Below are 13,506 nucleotides of genomic sequence, written 5' to 3'. Positions count from 1 at the left end.
AAATGAAAAATATGTTTTTCACACCATAATGGATGCCAAAAGAATTCATGCCAAAAGTCCATAAAATCGAATTTGAATTACTTCCTGAATAATGCGTGATGACGTGTCGAGGCCCACATCGATAAAAGCCAATAAAAACGAAGCTTACCTTCCCTAGCTACCGTCCCATCGCCTGAAGGGATGCGACGCTCCGATTGGTTCAGAAACTGTTTCGAGCTGAAACCGTCTGAAACTTCAAAATAAAATGCCCACCATTTCCGTTTCACTACGCCTTAAAATTAATTTCAATTCCATGCTGCCACTTCCGCTAAAATAACAGCAAGTTTTTAATTTGCTATTCATGAAAAATATATCTGAATAAACTTTTCAGATTTTATTTTAAATTATTTCTTTTTACGAAAGGGCAAAGATCTGAACCAATTGAATATGAATGATGTCAGAAGGAAGGGCACATTTGTTTTTACTCATTTCAAAATAAAAGTGCAGACAAAAAACATACTACATTCTTGTTTTGTTTTGAAAGACATACCATGTCAAGAATATATATATATATATATATATATATATATATATATATATATATATATATATATATATATATAATGTGTGTGTGTGGGGGGGGGGGACCGTTTGGCTTGATTTTTACATTTATAAACATTAAAAAAAACATGGCTAATACAACTAAAGATTTCATAAAAAAGAGAAAGAAAAAAAAGTCAGGGGGGAATGGAATAAAAATGCAAAAGATAATTTTGCTTTGATATGTGGTGAATATGATTGTACTTAAAACATAAAAAAGAAATAAGAAACAATGCACTTGAAAGGTTCAAGTTCATATTTGAAGTACCCAGAAGTTTAATAGATCCCCAATTTACCAATGCCTAATGACTATTGTTTTACTATTATTAATCCATTACAATTAAAAGCATCCGTGTTAATTTTAGATTTTAGATATGTACGTTTTTCAGAAAACCTTTAGGATTTAGAAGGGCAGAAACCTCTTATCTCCTTATTCAAACTTTTTGTGTATTTTTTTCGTAAAATTAACCCATTCTGACCGGGAACCCGTTTTGGTGTTTAGCATCATGTCATGCTTTAGCTATTGAAAAATAGCAGATCTACAAGCTCATAGCGCGCCACCGAGTGGCGCGCTATGAGCTTGTAGGTCTGCTATTTTTGAAAAATCGAAGAGCGACTGACATTTTTTTAGAATCTGATCTCAGGTCAGAATGGGTTCATCAGACGAGTGTGTGTCCAGTGGAAACCTCGTATGAATCTGATCTCAGGTCAGAATGGGTTAACGACCCTGCATGAGAATTCTACAGCGTCACACACAAAAGCATCAAAAGCATCACATCCACAAGGTCGAGATCATCGATTTGCTGCTTTTGTTGTTTTTTAACCCATTCTGACCTGAGATCAGATTCATACAAGGTTTCCACTGGGCACACACACTGGTCTGATTAACCCATTCTGACCTGAGATCAGATTCTAAAAATGTCAGTCATTCTTCGATTTTTCAAAAATAGCAGACCTACAAGCTCGTAGCGCGCCACTCGGTGGCGCGCTATGAGCTTGTAGATCTGCTATTTTTCAATAGCTAAAGCATGACAGAATGGGTTAATGGGTTGAACTTCAATCCTTTATATTTATTTCCTTTTCCAAAACACTTTATTATAGAACTTTCCAAAACGAATAATGCTTTATAATTATATGCTAAAAATGAAGCCACTGATAAATCAATAGAGCAACAGTACCTTTCGGTGAAAAAGGTAGGCCTACAATTTAATAAAAATAAATGGTACGCAATTGCATTGTTTAATACAATTGTACTGTACCAAATAATGGTACGATACAATTAAAGGTTCTGAAAATATAAATATATATTTTTCTCTATATATATATATATGTGTTGTAATTGTGTCCTGTGGGTCTGAAAGCACCTGGAACCAACACCAAGTAGTTTTCAATACACTGATACTGTCTTGATCATCAAGTGTGCAATTACAGATCAATCAATTACAGAGTGACTGAAGCAGGATAATCAGGTTACTGCTGAGCCTGGATCAAAAACAATTACAACATTGCCATTCATACTGTACCCATACAATAAGACATACTTTACGTTCTCTCTGTGGGGGGGGAACCCGAAAGGCAAAAAAAGCAATCACAATTTTCTTCTGGTAAAGAAGAAAAGATGGGGGACTTTTTCCATATGAGCATCTAAAGATGGGTGTTCACTCTCCAAAAAGGGATGCATCGTTGTTTCAAAACCAGTTCTGAAATTATGGGGAAAATGCCACATTTTCCTTTGTTATTTATATTTTATATAAGGGGATGTTGGAAAAGATGCTTCGGTGGTGAAGACACCAAGCAGTCTTTGGGGGGACAAGCAGGATGCACTCAGCCCTATAACCGTGAACCGTTCTGGGTTGAAACCCAGGAGGTTCCGTCATGTCCAGTGAGGGAACATCAACAGCATTAGAACTTGCTGTTCAATATACTTTTTAAGTTTGCGAGTATACACTGGTCCTGGATCAGATCAGGACTCCTGTAGGTATTATCTCAAGTGTGTCTGCACTAGTGCCATGAGGAGTGTGAGGGCAGAGGTTACCAGCAGCAGCAGGGGGGAGGGTCCGGGGGAAAACGACTTTCCGGCTGCCGCCGCACGAACGATGTCGCTCCGGTCCGCGCCGATTACTGGCGCCTCCGTGCCGACTATGACGGGCTCGGTGGGACAGCCGCCGCCAGAGCAGCCGCTGCCGCTGCCGGAGCCACTCCCCTCATCGCCTGCAGAGAGACAAAAACATTCATATGAAAATGTACAGTATGAAACTGCCTCCCCCTGGCCAGCCGGGGCGCCTGATGGAGGGGAAAGGAACTGGTTGGAATAACGTGTTCCTTCCACGCGCTACGTCCAACCAGGGAAACTCCCCCCTGTCAGGTGTAAAGGAGCAACTTGGACACTCAGGCATGAAGGAAGCATGAGTTCAAGTCCGTTGCTCTCCCCTTGTCCCCCATATATGGGGACTAGGTTGGTCTCCCCTTGTCCCCCATATATGGGGACTAGGTTGGTCTCCCCTTGTCCCCCATATATGGGGACTAGGTTGCTCTCCCCTTGTCCCCCATATATGGGGACTAGGTTGGCGGAGGGTGTGTAGAGCCCAGGATCACATTAGAGGATTGACACAGGGGTGAGAAATGGGTTACAAAATCGTGGGATAAAAAATATATATATATTAAAAAAAAGAAAATGTACAGTATGAATATGAATGCACTTCCACCAACTGTGGACGGAATGGCAATACAATTTCCCATATAACTTCTCATGACAGCACAGCGGTCTGTATACATAATAGAGACTATATCTGCAGCAGTTTATTATACAAATTACCACATGGACAACCAAGGACGTTCTCTGTATTTTTAAGATGTTTTGGGGATTCTTTTGGGTTCCATTATTGATAGTCATTAACCCATTCTGAACGGGAACCCATTTTGGTGTTAGCATCATGTTATGCTTTAGCTATTGAAAAATAGCAGATCTACAAGCTCATAGCGCGCCACCGAGTGGCGCGCTACGAGCTTGTAGGTCTGCTATTTTTGAAAAATCGAAGAGCGACTGACATTTTTAGAATCTGATCTCAGGTCAGAATGGGTTAATCAGACCAGTGTGTGTCCAGTGGAAACCTCGTATGAATCTGATCTCAGGTCAGAATGGGTTAAAAAACTTACTAGAGTCCTGGAAGTAGATATCATTTCCATTGTAGGCGTTCCTCAGCTTGTTGGTCATTACCCGCAGAGCCATGATCTGCTGTCGAATCAGCGTGTCTGGTCTGGTGATGTCCACCTCCACCTCTGGGTTGTTCAGCTGGTTGGTCAGACCTTCCTTCACCACCTCAGGGAAATATCTGACCAGGATGAAATCAGAAACACAATGTGTCATAATTTATGTAACATTGATGGATGCTGCCCCTGAATGGAGTTCAGATTCAAAATCTGAGATCAGAATCAGATTCACAGTTATTTTTATTGACAGGTACGTTTGCACATACAACTGTAGGCTATAGACATTTCATGAGACAGCATACAAAACGTTATTTTTGTTAACGTAGTTTAGATTATTTGAAGTTATGTAAATGTACTTTACCCAAATTAATTACTTTGCTAATCACAAGGTCATAACACAACAAAAATATGTTGTGTATGTACAGTAGGAGAACAAGATGACTGTACCATCATCCTTATTATTGTCACAGTGACGATGCCACATTTGTCATCCTGAAACTACAATGTCTTGTGGTGCCGTCTGGTGTGGCACAAAAGATTGAATTCAGCTCAGCAGACTGGCATCAGTGACAGTAGGAGAGCATATCAAGTCACCGTGGTTAGGTCAGGGTTCAGACCTGTTAGACAGATGTTGTCTATCCCTGTTAAGAGTGCCTTTGAACATGACACTGGGCCCTTACTCTGCTGCAGAGGCACCGCAAATGTGTATACCGCAAATGTCGAGAACCACTGCCCTACACTATACAACACAGTGCTACTATATTGTATCATTTCTTCCAGGGGTCTGTGGATTATTACCTTATTTTCCTAATGTAGCACGAAATGAGTTGCAATTTCCAGGCAAAGTCCTTCTTTTATTCAAACGAGGCATCTCCCATATAGTTACATCAGGTTACAAGCATAGCAAAGTCATCCTTCCAAAGTATAGCACTTCTCTCTAGTTTAGTCAGTTTGTTGTATTCCTAATATACGACGTGTAGGTGCCGTGTGTCTGTTTGTCAGATACGACATGTTGGTTAACCCATTCTGACCTGAGATCAGATTCATACGAGGTTTCCACTGGACACACACTGGTCTGATTAACACATTCTGACCTGAGATCAGATTCTAAAAATGTCAGTCGTTCTTCGATTTTTCAAAAATAGCAGACCTACAAGCTCGTAGCGCGCCACTCGGTGGCGCGCTATGAGCTTGTAGATCTGATATTTTTCAATAGCTACAGCATAACATGATGCTAACACCAAAATGGGTTCCCGTTCAGAATGGGTTAAGTTGTGTGAAAATACACGCCACTACAACTTACAAGCACAGTTTCAGCAACATTGCTATATTGCTTTATTCTTTTTCTTTACAAGGGTATATCTTGTAAAGAAAAAATATTATTATATCTGTTATTATATTAGAGTTTATATATTTTTTCTATCTACTCATTTCTAAAATGAAATTCACCACACCTCATGTGAAGCAAAGAAAATGAAAGTATAGCCTCACAAGTCACAACGCCTCGCATTGTGAGCTTGTAGATCTGTTATTTTCACGGAATAATAAGTAGTACATTCCAACTTCAAAGTGCTTATCATGGTGGGGGGGGGGGGTCCCAGTTCAAATACGATTATTTTGGAGAGTCACGGCATGAAAAGGTTCAGAACCACTGATTTAGAGCACATGCAGGACCTGCCTTGTATAAACTGTGTCCATTGTGCGTGTGTAGAGAGCATTAACCCATTCTGACCTGAGATCAGATTCTAAAAATGTCTTCTACATCCTGACAGTTTTCAAAAATAGCAGACCTACAAGCTCGTAGATCTGCTATTTTTTCAATACCTAAAGCATAACATGATGCTAACACCAAAAGGGGTTTCCGCCCAAAATGGGTTAACCCATTTAGGCCTGACGTCGAAATTTAAATCCTGACAGTTTTCTGAAACACCTACATGTTTCTATGTCAGTGGAGCTCAATATTTCATGTCAAGGACCCCAAATATTATATGTATTTGGCCGCCGACCCCCCCGTCTGAAAATATGTTGTTCCGGCAGGACCCCCCCCTCCCAGAAACAAATATTTGAGTTAAAAACATTCGCTTTGAACGAATATATATTCAAAGATTTGTGTCACATTTTCACCATTTTTCAAAAATAGCAGCCCTACAAGTTCATGAGCTTGTAGATCTGCTATTTTTCAATAGCTAAAGCATAACATAATGCTTCCCGCCCAGAGTGGGTTAATCTGGTGCTCCGGTGCGTGCTAGTTCTATAAATCCCCAGCAGGCAGCAGGAGGTGATAAGTGGAAAACGTGGAGTAGATTTCCTCCGGGTATAGGATCTACTCTATCGAGTGGTTAAAGTTCTTTTCACCTGCCCTTGGTGTGACTGTTCCAGCACTGCTCCTCGTCCGGTTCCGTCAGCTTCCCCACGGTACAGATCTCATCTGGCAGGCTGGACCAGAACCTCTTGGACTCCTTCAGTTGATCTTTGATCTCAACCACCTGTGGTGTGTGAATAGGACAGAATACAAGAATGCTAGGTTGATTGATTGAATGAGAACACGTACTGCACAATGTTGATGTGCACTCTAGGCTAGTGGTTACTGACCAAACAGTACAGAGCGTCGCAGTCCCGCCCCCTTTCATGACGACGCCAGGCCCAGGAAATGAATCCCAATGCATTTCCCCTCATAGACATTTCAAAAGGTATTTATTTAAAGACGGTTACGCCGCGGACAAAGCCAACTGGAGTCGTGACAACTACTCATGACAACAAACACAACATTTTGGACCAAACAAATAATTACAAAGAAGAACAACAACAACAACAAAAAAAAGTGTTGTAACCTGCCGTTTGTTTCTACTTTCTAATTATTTGTTCGGCCCCAAAAAATTGTGTTTGTTATCATGATTTGTCACGACAAGAGTTGGCTTTGTCCGCGGCGTAAAAGGTCTTTAAATAAATACTTTCTGAAATGTCTATGAGGTAAAATGAACGGAGAATCATTTCCTGGGCCCTGGTGGTAGGGGGCGGGACTGCGACGCTCTAGTCTATACAGTGTATACAGTAGTAGTCATATAGACTAGACTGGGATCCATTTGCTTTACAGTTTTCATATCTGGTCTACGGCAGATACAGACGGCCGTGTGCAAACATGTACGGTATAAATATGGGTGGTGTGTGGAATGTACAGGCTACACAGCAGACCATGCAGCTCTTGACCTGATATGAGCATATCAGTAAATATAGAGACCATGGCTTACAGTAGCACAGGCCCTGCAGAAAGCCTGGCGACACAACGTTAGTGTAGTGTAGAGCAGGGGTTCCCAAACCTTTTTGGACCAGGTACCCCTTTTGGGGTAGATATTTTTCCAGGTACCCTCTCATCCTCGCAACACGGATAACAATATATTTACAACCACAAGCAGTGTTTCCTGCAGGAAAAAGCTTTGGCATGGTGCTGGGCACAGGCCGCAATTTTGATTAATTAATTTATTTATTTGATTCATTAATTAATAAGATTAATACATTAAGATTAATTTGTATTATTGCTCTTGTATTGCTATTGGAGACACTGGGGGGACACTGGGGGACACTGGGCAGGCACTGAGGAGGCACTGGGGAGACACTGGGGAGGCACTCAGGGGAACACTGGGGAGGCACTGGGAAGGCACTCAGGGGGCACACTGGGGAGGCACTGGGGAGACACTGGGGAGGCACTCAGGGGGACACTGTCTAAATGTATACGTCTAAATGTATACGTCTAAATGTAGACGTCTAAATGTAGACGTCTAAATGTAAGTTTGGGAACCACTGCTTTAAACACTTTAGCACTTTATGAACATGAACAAAATAGATGGGTCCCCCCTGGAACTCCCTCAGGTACCCCTGGTAGAGCATAGCATACTGTACATTGCTCAAGTATTTCTTAGGTTCATCATTAAAGAGATGACACAAAGAAACGCATACTTCTAGAAACAAAAATCTACTGTACAGAAAAATAGACAAACAATATAGCATAATAATAGCATAACTTGAAAACTCAAGTGTGTCATTTAAGCTCCTATAGAGCAGTATTAAAGAGCAGGGGATCCGAGCCGCGAGGAATCCGCTGGGAAAGTCTAGGGATTCTAGGTCTAGGGAGTCTAGGTTCTTCATACCTTTTCTGTCTTGAATTTATATATTGTGATGTCACTCCTGTCTGATTGGACATTATATTGTCCAATCATTTTTCATGCTTATATTTTTGTCATTTTTTATTGTGTTTTCTCATTTACATTCCGTGTTTCTCCTGCCTGTTCTCTGTTTTGCCACTGATGTACAGAACTTTGGTCAACCTTGGTTGTTTTAAAACGTGCTTTATAAATAAAGTTCGATTTGATTTGAATCAGAACAGGGACAAAAAACGTACTTTTGGCGTTACAGAAAAGGTTACAAAAATGTCCATTAATTGAACTCAATGAACAAATAAGGTTAACAAAAAACAGGTTTACTTTAGCTGGCATAAAGGTTTTCCCATCTAGAACAACAGTGTGTTGCCTATACAACAACCACACTATTAACCTATTCTGACCTGAGATCAGATTCATACGAGGTTTCCACTGGACACACACTGGTCTGATTAACCCATTCTGACCTGAGATCAGATTCTAAAAATGTCAGTCGTTCTTCGATTTTTCAAAAATAGCAGACCTACAAGCTCGTAGCGCGCCACTCGGTGGCGCGCTATGAGCTTGTAGATCTGCTATTTTTCAATAGCTAAAGCATAACATGATGCTAACACCAAAATGGGTTGCCGTTCAGAATGGGTTAAGACAATATAAAAGAAACAAGGCTAGAAAGTAATATAATAGTATTATTATAATAGTGTGGTAGTATAATAATGCACATCAGGATTGTTCAGCTGGTTTTTACTGTATTTGTCTGTGATTCAAGACATTTTGTTTATCTGGGCGTGAGGTTTCATCCCACATTGATTCCATCTGGCCTGCATGGCTATACGTTTAGAGAAGAGAAGACAGCCTGTGATGGCTGAGAGCAGAGGACTCTATGGTGATTTCATGTAATCTGAACTTCCATTGTGTTCTGTGATCAACAGTATACAGACAGTAGTGATGCTAAAGTCAGAGGCATGCAGTGTTGTTTTCGTCGACTAATACTATGACGAACAATGTTCGTCGACTACCTTTTTTCACTGACAAAAAACGACATGAAAACTAAATGAAAACTAAGCCATGATGACTATGACTAAATATATTTCGTCAACAAATAAAAACTAGACTAAAATGCTATAGGAAGGGGACTAGTGGACAAGAGATCCGGTAAAAGTCATTTTACACTTTGGTTGCATGCTGAAAATAGCCGATCTACAAGCTCATTGTGAGCTTGTATAGATGAGCTATTTTCAGCAAGTGTAAAAAAACAGTCATTACGAAGGCATCGAGGCCCTAAATCAACTGTAGATTTAGTCGACTAAAATCGCATGATATTTAGTCGACTAAAACTATAGACTAAAACTAAAACATTCCGGCTGACTAAAATGTGACTGAAACTAATGGAAAACTATTGAAGAGACTATGACTAAAACTAAAATCAAAATTTGCTGCCAAAAACAACACTGGTCAGAGGCGTATTCACAATAAGGCGAGGCCAGGCCAGGCCACCGTCTGGCCAAGTCTCCATCTCGCCACTCCTCTCCTTTGAACACAGACTGACAACTCTGGACAGACGACCCTCCCTTAACCCATTCTGACCTGAGATCAGATTCATACGAGGTTTCCACTGGACACACACTGGTCTGATCAACCCATTCTGACCTGAGATCAGATTCTAAAAAAAATTCAGTCGTTCTTCGATTTTTCAAAAATAGCTAAAGCATAACATGATGCCAACACCAAAATGGGTTCCCGGTCAGAATGGGTTAAAACATGCAAATATATATATATATACGCCTTTGTGTTCAAGCCAAGGGGAGCCACTGGGTGGGAAAACATGACCAATGACAAAAAAAACTCCCATATCTGCTGGGCGAAGTATACAACAATGTGCAAAACACAGCAGCAAGATTTGTGAGTTGCTGTGATAGGAGAAGGATATCAAATGGAACACAACCACCCTAAAGACTAATCATTGTGTATATTCCTGCACTATACCTGCATCGAGTGACCTTAGTACATAGAAGTTGATCTATTGAAGATTCTGACCTTCAAAGTATACATATTTTTTGTATTGCTGTATTGCTGTATTGTTCTTTCTGCTTTGGCAATGTAAACGTATGTTTTCTCATGCCAATAAAGCCCTTTGAATTGAAATTGAATTGAATTGGGTGGGGGATAGAACACAAGGGAGCTACATTTGACACACTACTGAAGGTATTTGATGCGTGCTCAGTCAGCTGACGTATGTTTTACTTCTCCCTAAGGGCACTAATTACACTGCCAATGACCACTTGTAGTGGTGGTGAGGTGTGTGTGTGTGTGTGTGTGGGGGGGGTTCAGCTTTTCGCCTCGCTAACTTGTAATTCCTGCATGTACTGTACACTACTGGCTAAAGTCTAACCAATTTCTGGAATGCATTCATTGAGGATTTTACAAAAACACTGGCCAGACTTTTCTCTGGATGGCATGAATTAGAACTGATATACTGGCAGGGGACAAACCGAGAGGGGGGGGCTTGCAGGAATGTCAGTATAGTGGCAAACTGGCAGTGTTACTGAGTGAAATGCACTTTCAAATGAAATATAATGTTTGCAGTAATCATACAATGCAGTCAAATTAAATTGAACAAGCAAGCAGCTGGCCAACCCAAATGTTCTTTTGTCGTGATTCAATCCACCAACAATTGGCCCCCGGCCGTACTAAATGTTCTGGGCTTCGCCCCAGAACCTTGTCAACTCCTACAGTACAGTAGGTCCATCCTGGCTGTGTGCATCTCTTGTGTTGTGTAGAGGGCAGTGCCAGGTTCTCAAACATTTTGTACCCAAAGGAACACCACCTGGATTCATAGCAATAACGTAGATCAACTGTTTTCGCTGTTGTTGGGGCAAAAGATAATTAAACAGACACACGGGTCACCCTGAGGGTGTTGATGGAGAGGTATAGGACGCTGGCGTCGACTGTTTGCCGCTTCACCTCCCAATGTATGAACGAATGAACCATTGCAGTGGCGTGCACAGATAGACACTAGCCCTTTTGGCAATTTTGCTCTTAAAAAAAAAGGAAAAAAAGAAAACCTTTTATTTTTTTTCTTAATTTGTAGTGTGTGGACCATGGTAACATTGATCAAATCTTGATAAAAAACGCTTCTACTATATTATTTAGGCCCCCACAATCTAAAGCTATGTTTCTATGTCAGTGGTTCTTCGATTTAAAAAAAATAGCAGACCTACAAGCTCGTAGCGCGCCACTCGGTGGCGCGCTATGAGCTTGTAGATCTGCTATTTTTCAATAGCTAAAGCACCAAAACGGGTTCCCGCCCCAAAATGCACTGCACAAGGTGCCCTTTTTTTCACTTGAGCACCAGCTGCCCCTCTAAATGTCTGTGCACGCCACTGAACCATTGTAAAGCGCTTTGAGTATAGGCACGTAGTGCATAGAAAAGCGCCATACAAATGCAATTAATTTATTATAAGCCCAGAAGGATTTACACTAAAAAGCATACAATAGGGTGCCAAAGAGAGAGAGAGAGACGTGTGGTATTGCATGAGACAGGAGTGAGACAGGAGTGAGACAGGAGTGGTAGAGAAAACGGTGCATGAGGAGGAGAGGAGGCAGTAGTGAAGAGTGCGCTAGGAGTGACAGACGGTCTCGAGGTGGGGGTGGTGAGCCAACACCAAGGATCTGCACTGAGCCCTTTTCTTGTTTGCATTGGTATAATGGACAGGTTGACAGATCAGACAGGAGGCACCGTGGACTGTGATGTTCAGACTTCATTCATAGGCAATATATTGTGATATTGCAGTGAGACAAAAGAAGAACATGTTGAAGAAGAGAGTCTGGAAAGGTGAAGGCATGCACTAGACTAGACTAGAGAGAAGACTCGGAATGAAAGTAAGACCGAATATGTGTGTCTGAATGAGAGGACAGTGTGTGTGGAACAGAACAGCGAGGATGCAAGCAGTATAGACTAGAGAAAGTGAAGGAGTTTCAAAGTAATGGTTAGTACTGTGGAAGAGATGTGTGGAAGAGAGGCACTGCAGGCAGTGTGAAACGGATGAAGGAAAGAGTCAGGAGAGATTCGTGATAGAAACGTACCAGGAAGAGTGAGAGGGAAGACGCATATAAGACAGTATAGTGACTGTGAGACCAGACATGCTGTACGTCTACTACGACATGGAAACATGGAGGCACTGACAGGAGGCAGACTAGTTAGAGTTGGCAGAATGGAGGACGCTACCATTCTCTTTATAGGAGTTGACAAAGATTGACGGGATCAGAAGTGACTATAATGAGAGGAATGAGCCACACTAGAGTCTGTGGTATCTCAGCCCATCTCCGCGGTTATAACTCTGCTCATTAGTTGTATTGTCCTTATAGCCATGAAAATGTGCTTAGCGGCGTTATTTTCTCCCGAAGTTTGTTTGTGAGTTTGTTTGTGTGCGAGCAGCGTGACAACCAACCGGCATCCTGACACTGACGTGACAGCCAGCCAGAGCAGCGAAGGTGTCACACTTGCCTAGTGCGGGTAGTGTGCAAAAACCGGGAAAATGGGAAAAGTGCATATAGATAAGCTTCAGGCAGTCCTTCTTGCAGAGATGTTCTTTTATTCACTCAAAACAGAAGTATTTACATTTAATACTGTACAGGTGGCCCTCGCTCCTTCCACCTACACAGTCCTACTGTGTCCTATTCTGGCTCCTTCTAGCTCCTTCTAGCGCCTTCCACCTCCACAGTCTTACTTTAACCGCCAGGCAGTAGGAACATACCACTGGAACATACCACCCTCAATTGATTCCACAATTTACTCCAGTATTTCCTAAAACACATCATTATAATACATCACTTATTCAATCACTTAACTTAACCATAATCTAAACAACAAGAAAACAGGGTACTGCCGTACTGCCAAACCCTCCTACTGTTGGTATGTTCCCCACACACACCGCACAGCTGATGGTTGCTCCATACCATGGAGACAACAAGCAATTCATAATCAACCCATAAACATACACATCCCAAAATAATATAAATCTCTGCAACATACACAATACATAATAATTCACCCATTTGTGTCCAGACCCTCCTGTTGCATTAGAAATAACATAATCTGAATTTAACCCATTCTGAACGGGAACCCATTTTGGTGTTATAGCATCATGTTATGCTTTAGCTATTGAAAAATAGCAGATCTACAAGCTCATAGCGCGCCACCGAGTGGCGCGCTACGAGCTTGTAGGTCTGCTATTTTTTGAAAAATCGAAGAACGACTGTCATTTTTAGAATCTGATCTCAGGTCAGAATGGGTTCATCAGACCAGTGTGTGTCCAGTGGAAACCTTGTATGAATCTGATCTCAGGTCAGAATGGGTTATTACAGGTCGGACTCGTACAATAGATCCTCAGTGGCAGGGTGAACTGCCACAGAAGGTAACAGATACGGCCACGTAGTAAAAAAAAACCTAAACTAAACAACAAAAAACGGCAAAGAAAAGGAGGCCGGTTCTTATAAACTTAATTCAACGCCACTCCCGGTGATAGGGAGGGGGGGGAGGGGGCCGGTAATTAATAGAAAGGAG

The 13,506-nt window shown here is 41.6% G+C and overlaps 1 protein-coding gene across 1 annotated transcript in view; it reads right to left on the bottom strand.

Annotated features, from left to right (window-relative positions):
• Positions 1–1,620: 1,620 nt before the first annotated feature.
• Positions 1,621–13,506, bottom strand: part of gpc6a (glypican 6a) — a 234,772-nt gene continuing 222,886 nt past the window's right edge. Inside the window, exons 7-9 of the mRNA XM_080781315.1 lie at positions 6,145–6,275; positions 3,736–3,911; positions 1,621–2,790 (exon numbers count right to left, since the gene is read on the bottom strand). Coding sequence (XP_080637441.1) covers positions 2,561–2,790; positions 3,736–3,911; positions 6,145–6,275 — 537 coding nt within the window. The 3' untranslated portion in view covers positions 1,621–2,560. The remainder of the gene's footprint in view (positions 2,791–3,735; positions 3,912–6,144; positions 6,276–13,506) is intronic.

The sequence above is a fragment of the Protomyctophum bolini genome (assembly GCF_963924005.1).
Source record: "Protomyctophum bolini genome assembly, chromosome: 1".
Lineage (NCBI taxonomy): Eukaryota > Metazoa > Chordata > Actinopteri > Myctophiformes > Myctophidae > Protomyctophum > Protomyctophum bolini.
Note: the sequence above shows the minus strand (reverse complement) of the source record. Positions and strands in the feature narration are given on the sequence as shown.